Source organism: Sturnus vulgaris, chromosome 5 (assembly GCF_052056855.1).
Source record: "Sturnus vulgaris isolate bStuVul1 chromosome 5, bStuVul1.hap1, whole genome shotgun sequence".
In the NCBI taxonomy this organism is placed as follows: Eukaryota; Metazoa; Chordata; class Aves; order Passeriformes; family Sturnidae; genus Sturnus; species Sturnus vulgaris.
This window is the reverse complement of record NC_142247.1, coordinates 1,046,404-1,072,862: the sequence shown is the minus strand read 5'-3', so window position 1 is coordinate 1,072,862 and position 26,459 is coordinate 1,046,404. Positions and strand designations below refer to the sequence as shown.

The 26,459-nt window shown below is 42.1% G+C and overlaps 1 protein-coding gene across 2 annotated transcripts in view; it reads left to right on the top strand.

Moving 5' to 3' along the window:
• The window catches only part of PIK3C2G (phosphatidylinositol-4-phosphate 3-kinase catalytic subunit type 2 gamma), a 187,720-nt gene that overhangs the window by 148,755 nt on the left and 12,506 nt on the right, over positions 1-26,459 (top strand). The window contains exons 29-31 of one of the 2 annotated variants that reach the window (XM_088164523.1): positions 2,596-2,704; positions 12,093-12,168; positions 19,148-19,242. In XM_088164523.1, the coding sequence (XP_088020649.1) occupies positions 2,596-2,704; positions 12,093-12,168; positions 19,148-19,242 (280 nt within the window). Of the gene's footprint in view, positions 1-2,595; positions 2,705-10,723; positions 12,069-12,092; positions 12,169-19,147; positions 19,243-26,459 lie in introns of those variants that run through there. The other variant, XM_088164524.1, reaches the window with a different exon arrangement.

Here is a 26,459-nt window from a genome sequence, read left to right as displayed (position 1 = left end):
AACAAATGGCAAAAGCTCAGAGTTCTCAGAATCTGATTTTTTTTCTCTATTTACAAGTGTTCACTCAGCCCATATTTCAAAGTGAGAAACCCAGCTGCCCTGAGCAAGCCCTTGCACTTCAGCACCATCCCTTCTCATTTGGTTTCTCAGAGGGTGTCACTTGTTTTGTTTAATTATTATTATTTTGTAAAGTGCCCAAAATCTTTTCACCCAGCAAAGCACGGAGGTGACATCGTTGATGCACAGAGCAATGCCCAGACAGGTGAGCAGGTGCAGGTGAGCTGTGTAGGACATTTGCACTCAGAGCAGGTTTCTATTTTTCTGACCCGTTTCAAGTAGATGCAAAGCATCAGTTTGGGAAGCTCACCAGCCCTAGCCCAGACTGGATCCATCAGGAGCACAAAGGGCTTTGAAAGAAGGGCTCGGTGCCACCACAAGGTTCCTTTTGTCCTCCCCTGCAGCAGTCCCTGTGCTGTCCCTCAGCAGATTCTCTGTCCTCTGCTCGGCCACTGTGCCTTGGATGCATCTCCAGCTTTTTCCAGCCACAGCCTCTCTTTGTGTGCCACTGACTGATTCATTTGAAGCTCTTCCCAAGCAGTTCTCCTCTCCCAGCCCTCTGAGAGCCCCTTTGTGCCTCAGAGCTCTCTCAGGCTGGCTCTGTGTGCCCGGTTACCTGGGCTCTGTATGTACCTGAGCAGTTCCTGTGCCATGGACCAGGCTGCTGTCACTTCTCCCTCCTGATGGTGAGATTTTGTGAGGGAAGGGTCCCCTCTTCATCCATCCGTGAGCCCCTGGCAGAGCCCTGACCCTGCAGTGCCATGGGCAGGAATCCCCAGGATTTCCAGAGCCGTGCAGAATGCTCATCTCCTGTCCTGCTGCTTTAATCACAAACTCCCAGAGCTGAGCTTTGCTGATCTCCCCTGTCCTGCTGCTTTAATCACAAACTCCCAGAGCTGAGCTTTGCTGATCTCCCCTGTCCTGCTGTTTTGATCTCAAACTCCCAGAGCTGAGCTTTGCTGATCTCCCCTGTCCTGCTGTTTTAAATCACAAACTCCACCTGAGCTGAGCTTTGCTGATCTCCCCTGTCCTGCTGTTTTGATCTCAAACTCCCAGAGCTGAGCTTTGCTGATCTCCCCTGTCCTGCTGTTTTGATCTCAAACTCCCAGAGCTGAGCTTTGCTGATCTCCCCTGTCCTGCTGCTTTAAATCACAAACTCCCAGAGCTGAGCTTTGCTGATCTCCCCTGTCCTGCTGTTTTGAATCACAAACTCCCAGAGCTGAGCTTTGCTGATCTCCCCTGTCCTGCTGTTTTGATCTCAAACTCCACCAGAGCTGATCTTTCCCCACAGGATTTTGCAGCTGCCTTCCAATTGTCCCTTCCCAGAGTGTCACCAACTACAAAGATCCTTTTCCTGAACCCTTCAGGTACCTGTTGGGATCTAGTGGGTAAAAAAAGCTCATAGCAGGAAAAAAAAAAAAGAAAAAAAAAAAAAAGAGGTTTTAAGCAAGGCACATTTGGGTGTTTACTGTGGTGGGACATGAATTACAACAACAGATCAAAACTTCTGCCTCTCTGTGCCTCATACATTAGAGGACATAAAGCAGAATGTTAATTATGAATCCTGCTATTAGCAACCCATATCACAAAAGCCATTATGTGCAATTTAGCACAGATAGCTTTTCTAATGCTCCTTCAGCCTGGGAGATAAATACCCTGTGTCAGGGCAAGGTTAATATAAATTGATTATGTGTGTTGCTAAAACTCTAACCTTTTGAGTGATCTAATATGCATTGTCTCTCAAATGCAAAGATGATTCAAGTAAAAAAAAAATGGGAGGTTTTGACATTTTCAACCACCAAAGTATTTGAAAATTGACGTAAGGCCATTCTATGCATGAGTAATTTATTCACTAACCCAAAATTAAATTCATCTTAATAAAAATTCAGAAGAACATTACTTTTATTTCTATTGTTATTGCTTTTGTTGGGATTGATTTTGTTAGTATGATGATTGTTTGTTTTCATAGATTATTTTTATTATGCCAGTACCTGAAATTAGATATGGGATCAGGACCTACTCCCAAAACCTTATGTGCACTCTAAATAGCTGAGGCAAAAATGCAAGCAATGATATATTCATCAAATGTCACATTGTTGCTGTAAGGCTTTGGTGCTCAATGTTCTGTGGTAGGAATATGTCAACTCTGGGCTGAGATCAGAGATCTGCTGTGCAAAAAGGCAATTTTTTCTTGGGATCATAAAGGGCCAGTTACTTAGATCTATTTAGAGACCATAAAATGCAAAGAAGTGTCTTTTAGGATTTATTTATTTACTTCACTTTTTAAAATTAGTTATTTAGAGGGGGAAAAAAAGTGCTTCAGCATAATAATTTAAATATTTATTTAAAATAATTTAGCAGGAATTGTTAGAAGAAAGTGAGTCCCTGTAATGTGACCTGTGAGTTTATCCTGTAAGAATTCCTTCCCTTACCTGCAAAACCTCTTACCTCCAAACCTCTCTTCTGTCAAGTGGAGCTGGAAATATTTACAGCAAATACAGTGCAAGACTTGTGCTTACTAATGTTCTTCTTTTGCAGGTTTCCCCACTCATGGCATTTGCCTTTCACAGATCTTGAGCACAAAAGAGTGAAGGATTTGAACCTCTACCTGAAGCAGCTATTAAGTGGTTCCAGGAAAGTGGCTAATGTGAGCATTTCCAGCATTTCTTTTATTTGCACATGATTTCTAGTAGCATTTTATCAAAAAGATTCGGGAAATTTTCCATTTTGCCTGTTCTGGAAAAAAAAAACAACACCAAAAAAACCCCAAAAAACCAAAAAACAAACAAAAACAAAAACAAACAAAAAAAAAACAAACAAAAAAAATAAACATAAGTGACACATCTTGTAATGATGCATTTTGAGATGGAGTCATTGCAGCATTCATCAAAACTTAAGACAAAGACAAGTATGATTGAGAAATACTTTATTAGACCTGGCAGGGCATTTTTCAGAAATAAAAAAAACTTTCCTTCCTTTGCTGCCATTGAAAAGTAGTGATTCACTGAATTTTTGACAGTAAAGAGTAGGTTCTAAAGAATGTAATGTCTAAAAAAAGAAGTAAGCTTTGAAATATTGAAAAGTCTGGTTTTGACAGTTGTTAAATGAAAAGTTCCATTCTTTCAGCCCAGAAATACCCTTTTCAAAATGTATTTAACAGGTAGAAGAAACTTTTGCAAACATAAGACCCAACCCAGAATGTTTCAATAACATCAGAATGATGCACTGTGCCCATTAAAATTGGTGTTTTCTCAGTTTTTATTCATTATTGTTTTCTGAGGTTTGAGGTTTCCTCCCCCTTTTTAAAAATGGAAAATCACAATGGTAACAAACATTGACTTTTCAATTTTTCTGTGCCAGCACAAAGCTTTGTGCACCTCAGCAGCAGAAGAGTCAGGGCTGGGAGCAGCACAGGGGCCACAGGCAGCCTGGGAAAGATGTTAAAAAAAAGTTTGCTGCCTAACTGTACAACTTTCCCGTGCCAGATGTGACTTTGTAATGGAAATTCAAGAGGAAATTATCCATATGCAAAACAAACAGGAGTTTTCTTATTAATATGAATACAAACTCTGAGCCTTGAGTTGAAGTTGAGTTTTCCAAAGAGGATAAAAATGGTTTTGTCTCACTGAGTTAGACGTTTTTGGTAGGAACAGCTGATTTGGGTGCTTGAGTGACACTGCCAAATAATCTGCTCGAGTTTGGGGAGATGGTTGTGCAAATAAAACAGAAGAAGTTTCACCTCAACATGAGTGTTAGTGGTGCTACATGTTAAGGGTTATTTTCTTGTTTGCTTCTTTGATTATTTTTAGTTAGAGTTAGGATTGAACCACGAGAGATGGATTTTTGTGTTTGGACTTGGTTGTTTATTAATTTTCATTTATAGTATAGAGATTTTTAATACTTTTAGCTAACAAGTTAAAGTGGAGCTGTATTCTGATCATTACAAGGTTTTTTTAAAGGCAAACAGTCTAATTAAAAGCTAACATCAATAGTATTTATACTTATGACCCAGTGACTAAACACTTGTGACACGAGGAAGGGATTTTCTGCACTGAGGGTGGCAGAGCACTGAGCATCTGCCCAGGGAGGTCATGGAGTGTCCCTGGAGACATTCCCAGCTCACCTGGCCAGGTTCCTGTGTCACCTGCTGCAGGTGACCCTGCTGAGGCAGCAGGGTGCTGGATCCCACAACCCTTTTGAGGTTTTTTTGAGTTGAGATTTTTTGAGTTTTCTGTGCTGTCAGGCACTGCCCCCCCTGCAGAACACTGCTTGTGACATGAGCCCTTGGAGAAGGCTCCAAATTTGGGTGATGGGGTTAAAATCACTGGTGTGGAGTGAAATAGAAGTGTGTAATATCACATGGTGAAGGGTTTGGAATTTGGGGTTTTTATAATACAGTAACAGGTATGGAGGATGGAAGATGGAGGATTTTGGGTGCTGTCACTTTTTGGTGCTCATCTTCCTCATGGTTTCAGGTTGTGGTTTCTGGTTGGTCAGTCAGTGTCACACTGAGGGTCATGGGAAGTTAGTTATTGGGTGAAAAGGATAAATAATAGAGGTGTTCATTCTCTATTGCACTGTTCAGCTTTGTAGCAGCTGGATCTCACTCCATTTTCCTCACTTCTAGCAGATGGCTACAAGTGCTGCTGAACTTTCTGTACTTTTGATAAGATTTTAAAAAAACAATCCCAAACAGGATAAAATCCATTTCCTTGGTGTATTTTTTAATCCTGGCTCTGAGTGACAGCAAAATAAATGGAGACAAACCACTAATGAAGTGGTGCAAAACACCACCACTGTGACAGCAAGGTTGGACTGGATGATCTCCAGAGGTCCCTTCCAACCCTGAGGATTCTGTGCTTCCTTTCTGAGCCTCACATTAGGGTTGATTTTACATGTTCAATGTTTATTTTACATTAACACCTTTGGGTCACAGCTGAGGAAAAGCTGATCTGAGCCCGTGACCTGGAAATGAAGAGCTCAGAATTTTCTGCTGTGCTCTGGACTGCTGGAAGCTCCGTGGGTTTTCAGTTCGGGCCAAGCACTGCTGTGCAAAGCCTCATCTACAGCTGAAGAGTTGGAGTGCTGAAAGCCCTGGGGTAGTGACAGAAACATTTCCAGTCGTGCCAGGAGCTCTGCTGTGCCTCCTGCTCCGTGGGGTAGTGCCCAGGCAGAGCAGGCTGCCTGCCCATGGGATTCCCAGAGTCCTTCCTCCTCCTTTATGGGCCTGGAGCACACATCCCTGCACTGGAGAACACATTCCTGCACTGGGGACATCCTGCCAGCCCTGGAGCACACATTCCTGCACTGGGGACATCCTCCCAGCCCTGGAGCACTCATGGGGACATCCTCCCAGCCCTGGAGAACATATTCCTGCACTGGGGACATCCTCCCATCCATGGAGCACACCCCAGGATTGGGGACATCCTCCCATCCCTGGAGGACACATTCCTGCACTGGGGACATCCTCCCAGCCCTGGAGGACACATTCCTGCACTGGGGACATCCTCCCATCCCTGGAGGACACATTCCTGCACTGGGGACATCCTCCCATCCCTGGAGGACACATTCCTGCACTGGGGACATCCTGCCAGCCCTGGAGAACACCCCAAGAGTGGGGACATCCTCCCAACACTAGAGCACACATGGGGACATCCCCCCAGCCCTGGAGAACACATGGGGACATCCCCCCAGCCCTGGAGCACATTCCTGCACTGGGGACATCCTCCCATCCATGGAGAACACCCCAGGATTGGGGACATCCTGCCAGCCCTGGAGCAGACATGGGGACATCCCCCCAGCCCTGGAGAACACATTCCTGAACTGGGGACATCCTCTCAGCCTTGGAGCACACGTGGGGACATCCTGCCAGCCCTGGAGCCCAGCCATCACTGGGGTATTTGGAGCTGACTCTGGACACACGTGCCCAGGGACAGCCACTGCTGTGCCTCTCAATGAGCCCAATTTTCCAGCCTGGATTGGCTGAACCAGGAGGAGAATAAAGCAGAATAAAGCAAATTTGTACCTGTGAGGGCTGTGCTGGCCCTGGAGGGCAAGGGGTGACAAACAGAGCAATGAGCAGATTGTTTCCATCCCTAAAATGCTGCTGCATGTGGGAAATCATCTTGCTTGCCCCCGTGCAGCTAACCTGCAATTCTGGCTGATAACTTTTAAAGTTATTGATATTCCTTACACTTTGAATCATTATTTTTTTACTTCAACGTGCTTCTCCTGCTGGCAGGTGGGAGAAATTTAGGAAATACTGACGTGTTCTGACCCACTTAGAACAAGGAGACCGGTTGGTGGGTAATTTCCTTTGTATTCCCTTCTTTTGTACTTTTCACTTTGGTATGACTCTTTTAAAAATATTGTGGTGTCATCTGGGCTTTAGTCTGAGCATAAAGCCAAGCTAGGAGGCTTTCTTGATAATATAAATGCAATTATTTTGTCCCTTTTTGTGCCTATGACAACTTTGAACTCGAATTTGTCCTTTTTCTCGAAACGTTAAGGAGCCTGGCTGAAAGTTTTTAGTGAGTTGTCAGTTCTCAAGCATTTTCAAACTGTCTTTCCTATGAAATAGTAAAACCATGTAGGAGTAAATAATTAGTTCATAAATTTGTGAAGAAAACTAGGAAGATCAGTTGCCTGTAGAACAGAATTGCTTTTACTTTCTTGCTACAGTTGTTTCTTTATGCTGAATTGTAGCTGTAATGTATTGTAGCTGTAGAGTGGGCTGGAGTGTTGCCTGAGATAGGGAGAAGAGCTTTTATTTCATTATAAAATACCCTTGTAACACTTGTAATCATCATAAACACATTACCCTAAATGACTAGGCACCATTTTCTGCTCTGAAGAATTTAGTCCAGGACTGAATATATGCTTGATTCTATCACTCAAGTAATTATAAATCCTAGAAATGAAGGAAGAATCAGATTACATCCAAATTCCTTCCTCAGTCGTGCCTTAAGTGCAAGCTTTTTAGTCCAGACTAAGTTCTGATTATGCAAATTTTATTATAATTAAGAGCAGGTCAGAATGTCACTGACCTTTTCTGCTAAATGGTTGGAACAAAGGAGGAGAGGTGGAAAACAGCTGCCTGCTTATTTGCACTGGAGCTCCAATGGAATTCAATGTTTCTTCAAACCCTTCTTTAATGAACAGAAACTTTATCTCCGAATTTTAGTGCCAGATCCAGTAAATGCACAAACATCAGGTGATGGAAATATTTGTTCTTGGACCATTTGAAATGCTTAAATGTGCTCATGTCCATCCCTATTCAAGACATTTTTTTAAAGTCTGTGGTTTCCTTAAGGCACAGGCCTCACTCAGTTACTTTTATTGAAGAATTGCCTAAATAAGAATCCTTTCTTAAATTCAGGTTAGCACTGTTATAAATAACTCCTTCACCAGACTGTGCTCATGAACAAGCTGTATTCATTACATCAATCACTAACCTTTTTTTATTATTTTTAATTTCATTCTACTTGTCCCAAACCAAATATTTCTGATCACAGCAAAAGAATATTTCACTTTTGGGCCAGCTGCACCACTGCTGACTGACTCATCATCTGCATACACTGAAATACCTGAGGTTTTTAGATCTGCAGGGCAGAATTCTCAACACACATCAGAATCTTTGAGCTTTGCTCCATTAAATGGCAAAACAACCAAGTGACGTCACCAATAAGAGGTGAAGCACCAAGAAACATTGTACTGGAGTTTGATAACATGGAAGAGGAAAAAAGTTTATGCTCTCAAAGCATGAAGGAAGTGTGACAAAAGACACTACTGCTGGCCATTGTTATATTTTTCTCTGTTTTACTCAGTTCCAACTGAGTGATGGGCTGGATGGAGACTGCAACTCAAATCTCATCATATAAATTAGGGCAGGCCATCATTTTATGACTGCATTACCTGGGGGACACAAAAACAGGGTTTGGCCCCAGTGTCAAACACAATAGTAAGTGCAGGTGCACAGTAGATTATTTAGTTAAAAAAAAAAAAAAAAAAAAAAAGAGAAAAAAAGAAAAAAGAAAACAGTCTTTTGGAGTCTCTATAGAGTTTGAGTGTATATAGATTTTCTAAGCATCCAATTTAACTGAAGATTTGGAGGTGAAGATAAACCTTGTGCAGGCAGGTAAGCAAACAGTGATGATGTTTCAGCTGTGGGTAGTTCCTATAAACAGCTTTAGAGTGACTTATAGGCTTTGTAAAAGGACTTTAAAGAGGATGTAAATGGCAATGATTGTAAATTATGCTCACTCATTTTCAGGCACACAGTAAAAACCAGGACCACAGCATTGTTGTAGGGTGACTGATGTTTTCCTGTAAAAGTAATCAATTTGATAAGAGCTTCCCATATTTCATTTCCATTTTATTTGCTGGTGCTCCTTGGGATTTGCAGAGATGAGGAGAAAGCTCCCACGAGGCTGTGTGTGGGTACACAAGGTTGGGAACAAAGTGCTCCCAGGGCGTGTGGGTGCCTGCATCTCCCAGCACTGCTGAGTTGTGGGGCAGAGAATCCAGCAGAGCCGAAATGGGCAGGGTTCAAAGTGCCCTCTGTTCCACTGTCCTTTGCTGAAGTGATCACAGCTTTCTCTGCTTCCTTTCTTTCCTGCTGATTCTCCATCCTGTTAAAGTATAACAGGAGCATGGGTGTTCTCTGACCCCAAATCTACTCCAGCACAGCTGAAAAGAAAGCTGAAAGCAGAGGGGAGGCTGCTTTTCTTTCCATGGAAATTAAATCTGCTTGAGATCTGGCTGTGTTTCACAAACTGCAGAGTGCTTTTTCTAGTGAGTGTCTGATGGAGAGCAGCAGACAAATTCTGCCTCTCTGCACTAGTGCAGGGCTGTGCCAGCCCCCCAGGGCCACTCCAGTATTTCATTTAACTTGTATCCCAGTGCAAGTAAACGTGGAATTTGTCCCTTTGGAGTTAAATGGCTGGGAAAAAGGTTTGTGAGCTCTAGCCAGGCTGACCACACGTACCAGTCTGCTCCTGCTTGGGTTAATGTGCTGAGTGACCTGCAAAAATATCAGAGTTACCTGTTGAAGATCACTGTGTGAGGTAAGAATGGTTAGACAAATGATAGGAGGATTTCCTGAGAAGCCTCAAGAGTGCATGATTTTAGGGAATTTCCATTTGTTGATTTAAAGAATCCCAAGGGGAAAAGGGTGAGTGAGTGCTTGTGGTCATGCTCCTTTCTGCCAGGACCATCCCTGGCTCCCTGGGATTCCCACCCACAGCCACTTCTGTGTGACAAAAGCTGCTGGCTTAGAAATGGACTCTGTCCACCCTAAAGCAGCTCATACATTTCTTCAATGCCCTGATAGACCTGCTTCTAGGTAGCAAAATTAAATTCTATTTATTTTGTGCTTGGGTGCTCTGTGTTTCAGTCACAGCTGATGGAGGTCTCACAGGTTTGGGAATCACCTGAAAGCTCAGTGTGGTTTTTGGAGGTCTGCTGGAAAAGGGGGAACTTAATAAGGCACTTAGACATTTTCTGGTGAAAATCTAAGTGGTGGAGTCCTGCAGGAGGCAGATTAGCACAGGTCAGGGGGAAACTGCTGGCTTTTAAATAACTGTGCAAAATGCTGACCTCCACAATCACCCAGGACACATCCACCCCTTGGTTTTGAATCACCTTGCCCTGTTCAGCCTGCTGCATCTGCTCCTGCCACACCACCTGATCCATTCAGTTCTTGCATTCCAGCCTTGCTGCTTCCCCCAGGCTTCAGTAGCTGTTGGGAAAAGCCAGGGAAGCTTTTGCCATCAGCTGTGGCACCAGCAGGCTCCATGCCTGTCCTCTGCATGCCTCTCGTTAAATTCTGCATTATTCCACTCCTGTGCTTAAACCCAATGTCTTTTTTTTTTTTTTTCTTCAGCCTTCTCTCCTTTAGAATGAGATTTTGGAATTATTGCCTCAAACAATCTTTGCACCTCCTATTTACAAACCTCTTGGCTCCTGCATTTCCATTTATTGCAGAAAGAGTAGGTGGAGAGGAAGCAGAAAGAATGCTGTGCTGCTCAGCGTGGAATTTTTTATTTCTCTTTCAAGTCAGTTTGTGTATCTTTATTTCCACCTCCTGCCTACTTCTCTCAAGATCTTTGAACTCATAGGGCCACTTAAGTTTCTCCCAGCTTTATTTTCATGCTGTCAAATAAAGGCTGGGCTGCCAAAAATATGCTGTCAACCCTGGAGATTTCCTGCACTTGGGACTTGTGCTGGAAGAGGGAGGGAAGGGAATAACTCTGCTGTTTCAGGCTGCTGGCAGCTGGGGCAGGTGTATGGGCTTTCCCCTGTAAGCCTGTAAGGTGTATTGGCAGTCCACTGCTAATAACTTAAGGATTTGTCATTCAATTCAAGGCAAACAATTATGTTGTTTTTTTGGTTTTTTTTCTTTTCGTTTCTTTTTCTGGTCTGGTTTTTTTTTTTTTTTTCTTTTTTTTTTCCCTGATTTTTCTTTTAAAGAAAATATCAGTGTAGGAGGAAAAAGTCCAAACAGTAGAGTGAAAAATGAAAGGCAACTGTTAAAATAAATCTGGATTTCTAAATCTTATCTCTGCAATGAACATACACATCTGTTCCTCTGTCTGCTGTAACCACATGTTAACTCCTAACTAGCTGCTTTTGTCACTACCCTGTTCCTTTTCTTTTTTCCTTGCAGAAAATTCTGCTACATCTTGTCAAATTGAAACAACACAAATACTACACGAAGTACATCTGGCTGATAAAAGACACGTTATTTTCCACTGACTGGAAAAAAACAATGGTGACATTTTAATGCTGGAATCTGAAAAGTCTCTTGTCCTACCCATTCATTACAGTGTCAGTCCAAGTAACATCAGCAGGAATGTAACAATTCTAACCATCTTAAAGAGTGGCCATTCTGAAATATGGCTTTATGAAAAGCTAATAAAATGCAATTACTGTCCAGCTTTGATTCAGAGTCATAAGAGTCCATTTAAGAATTCACATTTTTATTACCTTGCAAAATACTGAAATCTGGGGATTTGGTTTATTGTTTTAATTCTCTCCAGCTGAATGTAACTACCTGTTATATATGTTCACTCGAGCAGCACAGGTCAGTACATAAAAATAAAAGTTATAGCAGTACATAAGGTGGATTACTCTTTTAAACGGGATGGTGAAATATGAGCATGCCTTTCACTCCCTGTGGGTTTCTGGTAGGATTTAACAGTGATTGGAGCTTTTCAGCACGGGTGTCCATTAAGCTGCCACGGGAGGGAGGTTTGCACAATTCCTGAGCCCCAGGGAGGCACACACGGCTCAGGCTGTGGGGTCAAGGCCAGGTTTCCCAGCAAACACAGAGGTGTCCTGCCTGCATTTCACACACGGGCTGCTCTGACAAAGCATTTACTGATGCAAATCCTGAGCAAGATGGAGCAAGAGCACAAATCTCAGGCCCCCACTGCTGTCTGGGAGGGTGTGACAGAAAGGGCCAGCGAGGCACCAGTGCAGCGTCCCTGAGACTGTGCTAAAGACAGCTTTAAAAGACAACTTTTGTTTTAGAAGGCAACTGTCTTCTAAAATCCACTCAGGGGAATGATTCTGAGCCCCTGAGCCCCTCCAGCAGCCTTTCCAAAGTGAGCATCAGGAGCATAAAAGTGTGAAAAACTCCAGCTGCAGAGCACACCAGGAAAAGCAAGATTCCAGCTCTGCTTCTGGCAACAGGAAGGGGAAGGAAAACATTCCTGGAGCCCACTAAAGAGCAAGAAGAAGCACCAGACTGGACAAACTGTCCTCCAAATGAACCCACTCCAGCCCCATAGCCCAAATCAAACCTCACAACAGCGAGGACATTGGTGCAGGCAGAGCCTTCCTCCAATAAACCTGGGAACCATCATCCTCCCAGGGCTGGGCAGGACTCACTCCCTGCCTTCCAGCTCATGGGCAGAGGGGGAAAATCCCTTTATTTTTATTATAAAAATGACCTGCCAGCTTCTTGGAGGGAATGAACACAGGGAACAGAGTTGACATTACACATTACCCACAGGGTTTGTGTTCTCTTTCAGAATGAGCTTGTACTCAGCTTCTTCCTCAATTGGTCCAAAAATACCTTGGCAGAAGATTCATCATCTCTGACCTCAGGTATGGGGATTACCAATGTTATTTCTCTTCTAAGAAATGATAATCTTTGATGGTATTATGCAAAAGTGTTCAGATGGTTTGGGGTTTTTTAGTATACAAGGATACCAAAAAATAATTCCTGATTTCTTAAGAGCTTTGAAAATGTGTTACTAATGCCACCTGTAAATTCCCTTCTCTCTCTCGGATTCCTTTCAGCCTTGCTTCATTTCTTTTTGAATAAGCATGCTAATATGCAAACCAAAAGTTTATTTACACAAACTGTGGCGAGTTTCTTGTTTTACAAAACAAAATATTCAAAGATTTTGGAGGAAAGGATGTGAGCCATGACAAAGCACAATGTGTGCTTGCACAGGCAAAGAAAATCAGGGGTGACTTCTAAAGTAATTTTCACAATGAGTGGAGCAAGTAAATAACAGAACATTATGTTAATGCTTGGGCATACATTATTAATGACTGTGGTAATTCACTTCTTGCTAAATGAGATGCTGCACTGTTCCCTTAGCCTATCTAAATACTTAACCCATTTTCCTCTACTGTCCAGCTCCTAATTTAATCTAATTTCTGACATTACAGCATTAAGAGCCAAAGCATAAACCATAAAAAGTAAACTCGGAATGTTTATTGTCTTCCACTGCCCTCGTTCTGCACTGATAATAATCTTCTGTACTCAGATTTTAGGCAAAAATCAAACCTCATAAAGGAAGTGTGCAGCTGCACTCTGCACCACAACAATTCAGCTGGTTGTTATGTGCTCCAAGTGATAGGAGAGTTTCCAAGATCATCAGTTTTCCACATTTCAGACAGGATTGGATCTCTGCATATTTCGTTTGCATGTCCATTAAGTTAATTTAATCCCTCTGCAGACAGAGGTTTCATTATCTCTTTTGCTGGGACCATTTTTTTTTAATCCATCAGAACAAAATAAATCCCATTCTGGCTTCTCAGCCTTTGCAAGATTCCCCCTGTGTGGAGTTTATTTGATTAGGGCATGCCATTATCATATTAAACCCATTATGAATATTGGAAATTACGAATGGCTGCTCTAACTTTTACAGAGGATCAAGGAGATAATGCAAAGATGCCCTGGGTGTTAGAAACGTGCAATCCATGGGCTGCATCCCTCTGTAGGTGTCTTTGAGCAAAGATGCAGATGTCAGAGTGAGCACTTAAAACCCGAGAATAATTTTGATGTGTCACTGATTTTCAGCTGCCTAATTATTACAGAGAACCTGGATGTAAAAGCTTTATGCGAAATCACAAAGTGAATCTAGAATAAAATTGAGAAGTAACTTGCAACATCATAATTCCTGCAGTGGTGCCCTGAGCCAGTCCAATCTGAAGGATGAGCCATCTATTTTTGTTGTCAGTGACAGCAGAATCGAGGAAGGGGTTGGAGCAGCAGAGGCAGGAACGTGTTCAGAGGGTGTTTGATGAAAGCTGTGTGCCAGCTCACCCCTGGGTACTTTGTGCTGCTGAGGGTCACAATGTGCCTGGGGACATCAGTGTGTCTGTGACCTGGAGCACCGAGCTCACAGGGGAATTCGGGTTTTTTTGTTTTTTTTTTCCTCTTCAAGAACTCTGCCTTTTAAAGTTTGGATGCTTCACTTCTAGACTTAGGGCAAAACCTTTGCTTAACACAGGGGAAAGCAGCAAAATAAACCCAAACCACAGACCAAAGCAGCTCTTTTTAGCCTAGAAAATGGATCCCTGTCATTCACTGCTGCAGCAGCAGCAGCACACAGGGTGCAAACACGAGTTGGGTAAAATCAGGGACAGGAACCATGGGTTGGGTTATTCTGGCACTGCAACATTTGTGGAGAGCTCAGCTAGCAGGGCCAGCCCTGTGTGGGGGTGTGAGCTGGGATTTGCAGCAATTTTTGGGGGGTTTGTCATCAGTGCTGTTTGGGTTTTTTTAGAGCCAGGATTAATAGAAACACGAGTGAGGTGATTCTCGTGTTTGGGCTTGGATTTATTATATTTATTTATTATATATTATATATATATATTTATAATATAATATAATATAATATAATATAATATAATATAATTAATATAATTTATTATATTTCATTAGAAATTACAGAAAGTGTGACAGCACTTTTAGCTCCTTGCTAGAAGCAGGAAAAATGGCTCCAGCTGAGCCTGTTTTAAGATTTTTTAAAGCTAAACAAACTAATACAAGTTTAACACTTACATTATTTATTCTTTTGACTTAATAATAGATTTTCACCACTTTTAGAGTGACATTTGACTGATTAACTAAAGGCTACTACTTGAGTTTCATGAAGAAGATGGAAGATGAACATGAACAGAGAAAAAGACACCACCCAAAATTGTTTCTCTTGTTTCATAGCTACCAAATTTAAAACCCATCACCCATTGAAAACACACACATCTAACCCACTGCACATTTGTGATTTCTAGCTCATAATTCACATTTCCAAGCTTTTTCCAAGGTTTCAGGCCCAGAGCAGTGTTTTCCAGGGGGTCAGTGCCTGGGAGCACAGAAAAGCTCCAAAATTCCAGATTTATAGAATCCAACACCCTGCCATGCACTGCTGGCTGCCCACCTATGGAAACAGGAAAATTCCACAGAAATGTTTCAGTTCTTCACCTCAGGTTTTGTTCCTTGGCACTCTGCACTCTGGAGGAGGGCTGTGCCCATGCCAAGGTGCCAGGCTGGAACAAGGAGCAGGAAATTGCTCCCAGAGGTTCTTGCTGGCTAAAGGTGCCCCCAAAAAAATCTTGATTTGAAGGCAAAACTCTGTAGTAATGCCACAGTCAGCCTGGGGAGGAATTCAGTTCACTGAGCCTGCAGGAAAGAGGTGGTTGCCATGAAAAAAAAAAAAAAAAAAAAGAAAAAAGAAAAAAAAGTTCATTTTTATTCCCCACAAATTTCATTGCTTTCTGAGGTTATAGGGGTCTTAATATTTGTCTGGCTTGAAAAATAACTCGAGTTTAATATGGGCTGTAGCTTTGCATGGGTCTGGTAACTTCTCTCTCAAGCAAAAAAATAAAATCATCTCTCTCTTGGTTAGGATCAATATAAAATAAGATTAATGCCCAGTAGGATCAGGTTATGAATTTTGAGCAAACCAGCATCTTTCTCTTACACTGCTTTAATTTATGAATGTTGTAGGTAATTACACTTACTAAAGTAAAATAAAAATTAAAATTTATGAATGTGTACTCTGCTCCCAGCAATAGAGAGATTAGAAATCAGTGTAAAATTTACTTGACATGAATACTGAATCAGTACTCCCAGTGGGGTGAATTCTGAATTATCCTGGATATTGTCAGCATTTCATTATACCAAGCTCACTGCAAGGCAGTGAGAGCAGATATCAGGAATGATTTCACAATCAGACTTTTATAAAAGCCCTTTAAAAAAAGGAAAGGAGAAAGAAAAGTCTATTTAAAAAAAAAAAAAAAAAACATTTTAATGTCAAACCTTGTGGACAGTGTAATGCAGAGCTTGTTTCAAAATGCTGCTGAGGAAAACATTACAGAAATGGTGGAATGTGGAGTGGGAATTCTCCAGCATGCCAGGAAAGATCATCCAGATAAAGCAAAGAACTGCACTCTTGAGTACTGGGAATATCATTTCTCCCTCAGTAGAAATCTGAACACTAATTACCTTCATTTCTTCATTTGAAAAAACAAAAGGACCCACAGATTTCTCATGTTTCTGTTCCTCAATGAGAGATTATAAACTGGCAGTATTTGGGATTTTCTGTAATAGTGCTGGTGGTGACTTCCACTTGGAACACTGGCATAAATCAGATAGAAAAAAAAAAACCCTACAAATGCTCCAGGGCTCCTCATTTGGTGTTTGACAGGTTTTGTATCAACACCAGAGGCTGAAGAACCCATCCCTGGATGGATTCCCTCTTGCTCCAGCTGTGCTCAGTGCAGCTTTGTCCTGTACCTGCAGCTTAGTCCTGGCCTAAACTGGGCTGGGAACAGAGCAGGGCTCTGCCCAAAAATGCAGGACCTGAGCTGCAGTCCAGCTGCCCAAGCTGGGAAGATGGGAAGCAATTATTGAATGTGTATTCTATTATCATTATTGAATGGGTATTCTATTATCATTATTGTGTGTGTATTCTATTGTCATTATTGAATGTGTATTCTATTGTCGTTATTGAATGGGTATTCTATTGTCATTATTGTGTGTGTATTCTATTGTCATTTGAAGCTAAAATCACCAAGAACTTCAGAGAGAGGATCTAGCACTGAGTGTGGAAAACTGAAAATATACAGCTGAGTGTAGCTAACAGTAACTGGGTTTTGCTATGAAATACAAGCAACAGTGGACTCTTCAGTGTTTATCAAATTTCCCATGCTCTGTTCTTTTTTATTTCCTTCCTTTTATTTTTTTTTCCCAATTGTACTCAACTTATTGCATAGAAAGAGCAAATATTTTAATAATAGTTGTGCCTGTAGCGTGTGTTTAAGGCTTCATTTTGCATATTCAATTAGAAATGCATTTTCCCTTTACTTTCTGTGTTTTGTTTTGTTAGAAGCTTATTTACATTTCTTACTTTCAAGGAAAAAAAAAAAAAAAAACCTGGAAAAATCCCACAGAGAAATTCCTTCACTGGATACAAGCAGCACACTGTAAGAATTAATGAAAAGCAAAGGCACTGGTGGTGCTGGTAGGAAAAGGAAGGGAAGCACTGTGATCAGCTGGATTCTCATGATGTCATTGAACCTCTGAAATCTGGTGCTCTTGCTAAACCACACGTGGTGACTCACTGCAATTCACAGAATTAACAGAGCCCCACAAGTCAATCGTGCCCTTATGTTAAAACACAACTGCCCTTGTGTTACTCTGTGGGTAATAGTCCAGAATTTTACATTTCCTGTTGCAAATTCAAGGCAAAAGGACTCACAGCTTAAGGAAAGAAAATGGTAAAGTGGTTTTGCATTAAAAGAAAAAAAATAAATAAAAAAATTGGAATTTAATTTCATGAGCTTCTTCTTACCCTGGAAAAAAACTCAGCATTGTCTGCTTCATGAAGTTTTCATCCCCTGTCCCTCCCTGTTCCTATTTGCCCACCACAAGAAATGAAATAAGCTACAGTCTTGCCAAGTGATTTGTCAAGATTCTTAATGGAGAATAACAAATGATGAACTGCTGCTCGGACTTCTAAGTCCCAGCTTAGTGATTTCTTCCTGAGATTTCAATTCTTCAACAGCGTTTCAGGCCCTTCTCTAGTTAGGATGTGCTTAAAAATGTATTTTTGTGGTCTCTAAAGGGGAGAAGTTGGAGATGGATTCATATTCTGAAATTCCACTCCAAGCATCAACAGTTCAGTAGTGTTGGTGTCCAGGCTGCCTGGAAAAATGACATTGTGGCAGTTGTATGTGCACACTGTGTTATTTCTAATTGATTGCAGTTCCCTTCCTTAGGATAAATGGCAATTGCAGTGTCACTGTCACTGTGTCTGCTCAGCAGTTATTTCAGTCTCTCTTTGCTCCAGAGGTTACACGTTTGGTTTCTTCAGAAAAATCCAGCCAATGTGTTTTATCCCCTGTGCCAGCTCCTCTGCTGAGGCACGGAGGAAGGGCTGAGCACAGGGAGCTGATTCCTGCCTGTGAGGACAAGGAATGGCTGAGAGCTGTGGGCAGGACAGGGCTGGAGTGAGGCAGGGAGTGCCCAGGGGGCTGCTGAGCCTAAAGGGACACCTGGGAACCCAGGGGACACTCCTGGCACCCCCTAAAAACCCTCCTGTGGCAGCGCAGGACTCTGTTCTTACATTCTCATCATCCCTCCCCACTGCCTGTGCTGCTCAGGAGAAGTGTTTCCATGTAAAGAATGAATTTGCTCTGCATTTCTCGTGTTGCTGTGTTGTTGTCTGTGCTGCTGCAGTGGCTTCGGGGCTGGTGTGGCAGTGACAGGTCCCAGGGGGCAGGAAGGACAACAGGACATCTCTGCCTGAGGTCTCAAGCTCAGCTGCTGCTCTAAGGGGAGCTGGGAGAGCAGAGTTTTGCTCATGGGACATCCTTGTTGTGTTGTAAGCTCAGCAGGATTGAGTCCTTGGTTTTTCAGGTGAATCAGTGGTTGTAATACAGCTTTGGTCTGGATTAATTGAATTATTAAATCATTATCTGTATTAAATTAAATACAGGTTAAATCCCCCAGGCAGTGTCTGGGCTGTCCCTGGTGACCAGGTGGCTCAAGCCCAGCTCCTGAGCCCTGCTCAGGTGGAGCAGTGAAAAATGAGGAGCTCAGAGGGGCTCTGAGGACAGGCTGTGATCACCATTGCCTCATTTACAGCTTTTCTCTGCTGGGCTTCCCTGCTGCCTCTGCACGACAGGTGAAGCACATTTACTCACCCAGTTTAAAGCCACACCTTTTTTTTTCTTTTTTTTTTTTTTTTCTTGATGGGAATTGTATCAGACTCTTAAAGTGTATCTGAATAGAAAACTCTATGAAAGCAATGGGTTGCATGAAAACATGAAAACCAGTCTGGAACACATAAAGTACAGGATGAGGAAGGGAGAATTTATATATGATGTTGTTTCTCTAACTTGTTTTGGAATTAGTGAGGAAATTTGCTCTTTTTTCCCTTTTTTCTTTCTTGTTCTTTCTCTTGGGAACTGGAAAAAAAAAACAAAACAGTGTTTTTAACCAGACAGAACTGCAACAATAATGAATAGTGTCATCAGTGACTGCCAAAAAAACCACCCCAATTATTTGTCACTCAAGCATAAATTTCCCACTGAATTTCAGATTTATGGCAATTAGTAAACAGAAAATCTCACTGGCAGTTAAGAAACAGGAAAGAAATGAGCACTGCATGTCAGACCACTTGCTTCCATCACACTCCTTATCCATGTTTTCTAATTTCATCCTTGATCTAAGCACACAGCAGGTTTTTATATGTCAGCTAATGTGTACTTCAATATTTTGCACATCTACTTCCTCTAAGCTGTTAACTAAAAAAAAAAAATCAAACTGTCTGGATTTTTTTAGGTCCTCAGTCAGCTGGCCACAAGCCTGGAGTACAACTGGTCATATCCTACGAGAACACCTGTCTGACAATAATGCTGAAACACATGAGGAACCTCGTGAGTATTTTTTATCAGAATGTTGAACTCGTAAATCCTTGCATTTGCAGACTACTGTGAAAACATTAATCTCCAAACAGCCTTGCTGGGATAACTAATTTCAGCTCAAAGTAATGGTAGTGCTGTTGTGTCATGATTTAACAATTGGTTTTTCCCTTGGAGCTCGCTCAGTTTGATTACAGGTGTGAGGCAGATACAGAAACTGGGTCTCCTTAATGGCTGGTAATGGTCTTTTCCAAGAAAACCAGTTTTGGTATTGTTTTGCCCCTCTCAGCTGACACATTTTGATAGCAGGCAGACACAAGGCATGGTGCAGCAGCATGACTTTGTTCAGCGTGTCAGCCTGGCACTGTGGATTGATTATCCCGACGTTCCCTTCCAGTCCAGCCAGTTTATGAAGAGGGAAGAGCTCAGCAGAGGGAGCAGTGCTGTATTTTAAGGAGCAGTGGCATTTGGAGGTGTGATGCTCAGCTCTCTAACACTCAGGAGGCTGTGAGGTAAATGTTGGGTGTTCCTGGAGCCAGGCTGCGGGAGGGGGAGCTGGCAGGGATCCCTGCAGCACAGGATCCCTGCAGGACAGGGTCCCTGCAGGACAGGATTCCTGCAGGACAGGGTCCCTGCAGCACAGGATCCCTGCAAGACAGGATCCCTGCAGCACTGGGTCCCTGCAGGATAGAATTCTTGCAGCACAGGATCCCTGCAGCACTGGGTCCCTGCAGCACTGGATTCCTGGAGGACAGGATTCTTGCAGCACTGGGTCCCTGCAGGATGGGATCCCTGCAGCACTGGGTCCCTGCAGGATGGGATCCCTGCTGTTGGAATTGGCTGAGGGTGACTTCAGACGTGGAGCTGGAGCTGTGTGTGAAGTGTGATGTGTCCCTGCAGGAACACGGCAGCTGCTCCGTGGTGAATCCCATGCCTGAATTCCCAAGGCTCAGGTCTCAAGCGATGCCTGTGGCAAGAGAGCCTTTATTTGTGTAGCTAGGGGATCTCAGAATAACGGGGTTAGAAGAGATCTCCAAAATCATCGAGTCCAACCCATGGCCTATCACCTCAGCTAGAGCAGGGGATTAGAGCATTTATTAACTATTAACTATTTATTAACTATTGTGGGTTCTCAGTGCATTCTCTGTGCCCCCTCCATCCCAAACTGGATTGCAATCCCTTTTCCTAAATGGGGCCAGACTGTGAGCACCAGGCAGTAATCAAATGAGGCTGATGGTTTAATTAGTGCTGTGAGACACACGAGGCTTACACTGCTCTGGCTTCTCATTTGCAATTCAAGCGTCTCCATCCTGGTCTATGACATTCAATACATCTCTGTCCTGAGACTTGTTTTCTGTGTCCTGTGTGCCACTTTGACAGGTGAGATCAGCCTCTGCTGACAGGTCCAATTTATACAGATTTTACCTTCAGGATGTAGCACAAGACCCTCTTTATTTTTTCTGTTGAGCTTTTTAAATCTAAGTGACTTTGATGAACTTTTATAAAGCTCTGATTGGTGGGAGGGGCATATTTAAGTGATTGCCATGCTGATGATGTCATTAAGACTTCAAGCAGGTCATGTGGAGATGCACAATCTGGAATTAGTCTTCTTTTCTCCTTGTTTCCATTATTTTCAGTGTGTAGGCTCCTACCTGTATTCTTAGGAAGTTCCAGCCATTTAATTAAATGAAAGTAAATTACAGCATAGATAGCTGTGTAGTGCAAACATAAAATCCAGGGTTCAGTTCACTTCATCAGGGAAAGGGACAGAACAACTTGAAGTTACTGGGTTGCTTTTGAGAGTAGGGAACTTAAATCAAACCCATTTTAGTGAGTTTCCAGACAAGTGGTAGGAGTCCTGTTCAGCAAGACTAACAAGGATTCATGGCTTGAAAATAAGGTCATTGTTTTGGCAGCCTAACATAAGCAATCATGTTTTTAAATCCTGGGTTTCCAATTCCTTCCTTCCACCTGGCCATCCATCCTTTGTCATCTGATCTGAAATATGAAGTGGTGCTTCAGGGGACTGTGATGCTGGCCTGCCTTCAGAGCAGGAACCTATCACAGGAAGGTTCTTTATTCCATTAGTAATCTTCTCAGCTTCCTGGCCATATAAATCAATCTTTCTGATGTGCTCTCTTTTCTTTTTCCTTTCCTCTTCTTTTTTTTTTTTTTTTGGTTGAGCTGAACAGGGATTTTAAAAGTATGCCAAGATCATATCTTATTCAAGACATGTTAAAGCTATTTCAGGTATATTCAGTCTTTTGCAGAGTCTCACTAATTATATTTTAGTGGTTCATCTGTGCTGAGATTACTTTGCTATCTTGTTTTATTTCATAATTTATAGTAAATAATTTTTGTTCTGCTCTTCCCTATTTAATTTATCTCTATAAAGAGATTTTATGATGTGTTCAGATGTGAAAATAATTGTAGTAGGCCAAATTAATCCCAAATGTAGCTTCACAGAACTGACAGGAATTGTGATAGAGACTTTTGATCCACATAAATAAATTTGATTTAGTGTTTGTGTGAGTTTATTTCTAGGAGTTTTAATAGGAGACCTAGATCCTGCTGTGCAGATCCTACATTGATATACAATGCACAAGAGACTCCCTAAGGAGCTGATATTTTTTACAGCCACTCTCAGGTGTCAGTGGCTCTTTAAAGGAGGAAGCCAGAAGGCTGCAGTGCTATAACTTTGCAGGGATTTTTTTCCCTGAAGGAAATTTACCCATTGACGTGGGGTGCTTTAGAGAAAATAAAAATGCTGTAGCAGTGGGGCAGACCCAGCAGGGCTGGTTAATGTGGGTGCATGCATGGACTCCCCTGTGGATCTGATGCATCCATCCCCACATGCCAGGTCTGCTGCAGATCCAGCTCTCAGCCCTGCATCAGCTGCAGAGCATCCCCTCCCTCCCTGCTGTGACTTCCCACTCGTGTGTAAAGAGAGACAGCCCTGCTTGAATTGAAGAAAACTCTATCAAAATTTCTGCAAAGACAAACAACAGAGAGCAGCCTTATGGATTTGGTGACTGGAAAGTACCATTAATCTAATCTAACCTTCTGCAAAGAAAAAGCTGTATATTTGAACCAAGGAAATACTTGCAGTCAAGGAAACTGTTTGAACACAGAGATGTTAAGACTGGTTGGTAATGTTTGCCTACTTTTTAAGGCTGTGGGTGCACAATGAAGACAAGTTCTGTTAAACAGATATTTATAAGATACTAAAAATGTTTCACTCTCAAGATTTCCCTCAGCAATTCATAGTTGCATTTGAATCCTGAGATTCTCTAAGTCAGGTGGCTCAGTGCTTCTACTTACAATTTGAATGGCATCACCATGATTGCTGAGGAAAATAACTTTAAATTCAATTTTCAAATATAGAAAAGCCATGATGCCAATAAAATGCAATTTTCCAAACATGTATATCACATAACTTGAAGTCAGCTTATTGGCTTGCTCCTCCCAAATGCTGTAGACAGTGCCACACTGGGCACTTTATGCTTAGGGACTGCCAGCAATATTGCCTTCATAAAGTGAGGCTGGGCTAGAAGGAAACATTTGTGGAGGGGTGAAAACCTCAGGGGCCTGGAGAGTTTGTCTGGACTCATGGGAGATGTGGCAGGTGAGGGGTGAGACAGGGCAGCCTTATTCTATAAAGACAATAGCTCAGTACCTGGCAAAGTGCACTGAGTGGCCTTAGGAGGAATACAAAGGAGCCCCAGGGGAGCTTTGTTCTGGCCTCTGAGAGGATTTGTTAGCTCAGAACAAGAATAGTCCAAGTGTGGCAGCACAATGGCCAAACAAACAGCACTGGGCAGGAGCAGGAGCACAGGGGGAATGCTGCTCTACAGATGTGGAGATGGGTTTATGAAAATTGAAATACGTGTAGGTTTTGAACTTGAAATGTTCAAGTGCAGTTCTGTTGACCTTCATTAACCAGCACAGAGAATGGGAGATGTCCAGAGCCCAGCAGGTGTCACACAGGGCTGGTTTAGTCCCACACAGCCAGAAACTGCCAGGCTTTCTGCTGGTGGCCTTGCTCACTCCTCAAAAAAACCACCAGAGGCAACAGGAATAGCCATTGCTGGCATCCACACAAGGGTTTCTAACTTATTTCCTTGCCTGTTTCGTGGAGAAGCAGAGGGAGCAGTGGTTCAGCACTGGCTCAGGGGGAGGCTGCTCCTGCCACTGCTCCCATTGCCACGGCTTGAGGCAATGAGATAAGCTGCTAAACTTTCAATCCTCACTGCCAAACGTTTTTTGCCCATTACTTCTTGTGGACAGAGGAACTCCTCAGGGGTAGAGGGGAGGAGAAACAAAGCCAAGTTGTCCTGAACCTCGTGCCAGTCAATGTAAAATGTTACAGGAATTCAGGAAAGCGTGCGTGGGCGATGAATTCGGAACCAATTTTACAGGGGGAAGAAATTTGCTGGGAGAAAAATAAACTCCTACGGTTCTTTGCAAAAGTTCTTCCAGCTTTTCTTTTATAAAAGCTCTGAAGCTGTCATGTAGCACTCCTGGTGATTAATGATTCTGGGATAGCTGATATGTGGGTGATGAATTAGTAATCAGCTTTAGGCTCACACAGACATCCAGCCCCTTTCCATTTCATGTCCCGTGCCATGTGAGTACAAATTGCTTCCAAAAATGTTTGTGAGATGAGATGGTTTAAATGTGTTGGGAAGAAAGGTGGGAGCCAATCCTCCCCAAATCCAAAGGGATGGAGTCTAAGCCTGCAGCACAGGTGGATGCTCTGCTGCCTTGGCTGGGTTTTCTCTCAACTTCAGCTGGGGAAGGGTCGGGGATCTTTGTTCAGTCTGACTTGGTTCCCATCATTCCTCTCACAAGCTCACTAACTTTTACACTTTATGGCTCTCATTATATAGATTTAAATGGAAAATATATACTACCTGCCAACAGCACAGTGCCTGCCAGTGAAATAAAAAGCCACATTATCCTTTCAGAATATTATGAATGTGTGCTGCTTTCCTTACTGCAGCCAACAGGGATTGCAGTGGAGGTGCACAGGTAGGCAAGGCAGGGATGGAAATCGAGTGGGGAAAAAAAAAAATCACTTTGAGCTGAACAAAGTTATCCAGAGAGTATCAGTGACAGAATTAAATCAGCAGCTTGGCTGATGGAGGGAGGAACATTCAGGTGAAGTTCCCCTTAGTCTGGTACAGGAAAGCAAAACAAAAAGCCCTGGGAAGAAAGCTCTTGTACTAACTGTAGCTTATAAAGAATTTGGATTTAATTTTATATTCATAGACAATTCTTTTAAAGTGAAAAGAAATTAGCTCAGATAAGCTCTGTTCTCCTGGAGACTGAAAATGAGCTGAACACCTCTAAACAAAGAGCCCTACAACTCAGCAGTAGAGATGAGGTCTGTTCTTGTGGCACAGGGATTACTGTTGGATTCAAACATATTTGTTTTGAAAGGTGTTTGACAAATATGTTGTACTGAAAGTTCTGATATTATTTCTTGTTAAACCCTTTAATCTGTCACAGTCACAGTACTGCCTCAGCTCTAAATTCTAACTGCTCATTTTTAAATAAGTAATTCCCTATATAGTTGATATGTGTTGAATAAGAAAAGAAAAAAAAAACAACCAACAAACACTGAGTTCTGTTTAATATTATGAGTGATCTGGGAGATGAAGGTGAACAAAAATTAGATTTGCCACCGGTTGCAAATGAAGAAAACATTAAAAATAATAGTGCAGACAGAGCAAGATCAAGAGAATAAAAGTAATTTCTAGAACACTACAACCAGCTTGGACAAATGAAAAATATTTCCTCGGGGAGGGAAGAGATCTATATCCCACAGTAATGTGAAGATGAAACAAGGCCATGGTGAAACATGAGGCTGCTACAAGAGATGCCAGTGAGAAAGGGCAGATGCTGTGTCACGGGGCAGGAATGAAGCAGTTCATCTTTATAAGGCTCTGATTGCAAACCATTCCTCTCAGGATGTTGTTTTAACTAGAATGCAAGTTCAAAGAACAGCTCTCAGTAGGGTTGCTGGGGAGTGATTGATTCTTCAGGAGTGATTTATTGTTACTAAAACTTAGTTAAGAACAGACTAACAAGGACACGAGTCAATTGTGCAAATATTTAAGGGAGAAGACAGGAAGGTTCAAGAGGAATTATTGAGAACATTGAGCAGGAGCATAAGTCGAAGTAATGAGAGCTAATTAAGGAGCAGAAATTGCAAGCTCATATAATGAAATGCTTTCTTACACAGGGAGATGGCATGGTGTAGAATAATTGAAAGAAAAGTGCAGGGAGACTGTATAGTTGGAGAAATTAAAGATAGGCACATACAGACTTTTTTAACTAATTAAGAAATTGAGACCAAAACCAGATCACAATCTCACTGTTTCTTTACATATTTTTATATTCACTTATTATTTGGGCCCAGGCAAGGAGAGAAAAGAATTTGTATGTGGCAAAAAAACAACTTCTTTCCTCAAAGGCTAATTTCCTTTCATGCCCTCTAACAGGCAGCAGTGCTCCTAATCCTGAGTGATTTCAAAAGGAAAGTGAAATGGGGATTTGTCTTAAGAATTTGTTCTCCTTTGTACTTTATTCAAAAGAAGAAATTCTGGGATCTGTGTTTCTAAGTGTCAGAACAAGATCATTCTTATCTCAGCCAGTGTCATGGACTCTGTGACTAAATATTCAGCTGAAAATGAAGTGTTCCAAGCACAACAATAATACAGGGTTGAAAGCAATAAAGTTTAGTTTCTTTATGGGCTTGGTGGTAATTCTGAAAAGCTACAGAGAATTGTTCATGAAACCTCTCTGCATTCTGCACCCTGCACCAACATTGCTTATCCACAGGATAATATAGATTTAAAGCATGACTGACCCTTGATTTCTCCCATCTATGGAAATTAAAAAAAAAAATAACAATAGAAACAAAAAAAGTAGAGTTAATTGTCTTAAAGATAGTAATACAGCACGTGGCTCAGAAATCTAGAACACATTGCCTTTTCTTTCAGAAAAAAAAAACCCTGTGATTGTCACTCAGATCTTTTACTGGGAGTTGTAACTTTATTCCATACATTCCCACTTCTGCTTTATATTATTTTTTCAGCCTTAGTAACTTTTTTATGCCCACGTGGTGCTGTGTGGAGCACACAGTCCCAAGCATCAGTGAAGGCTCAGGAGCTGGAATTTAGCTCTGAGTGAGCTGGGTACAGACACAGCCCTTTCTGTGATGTATT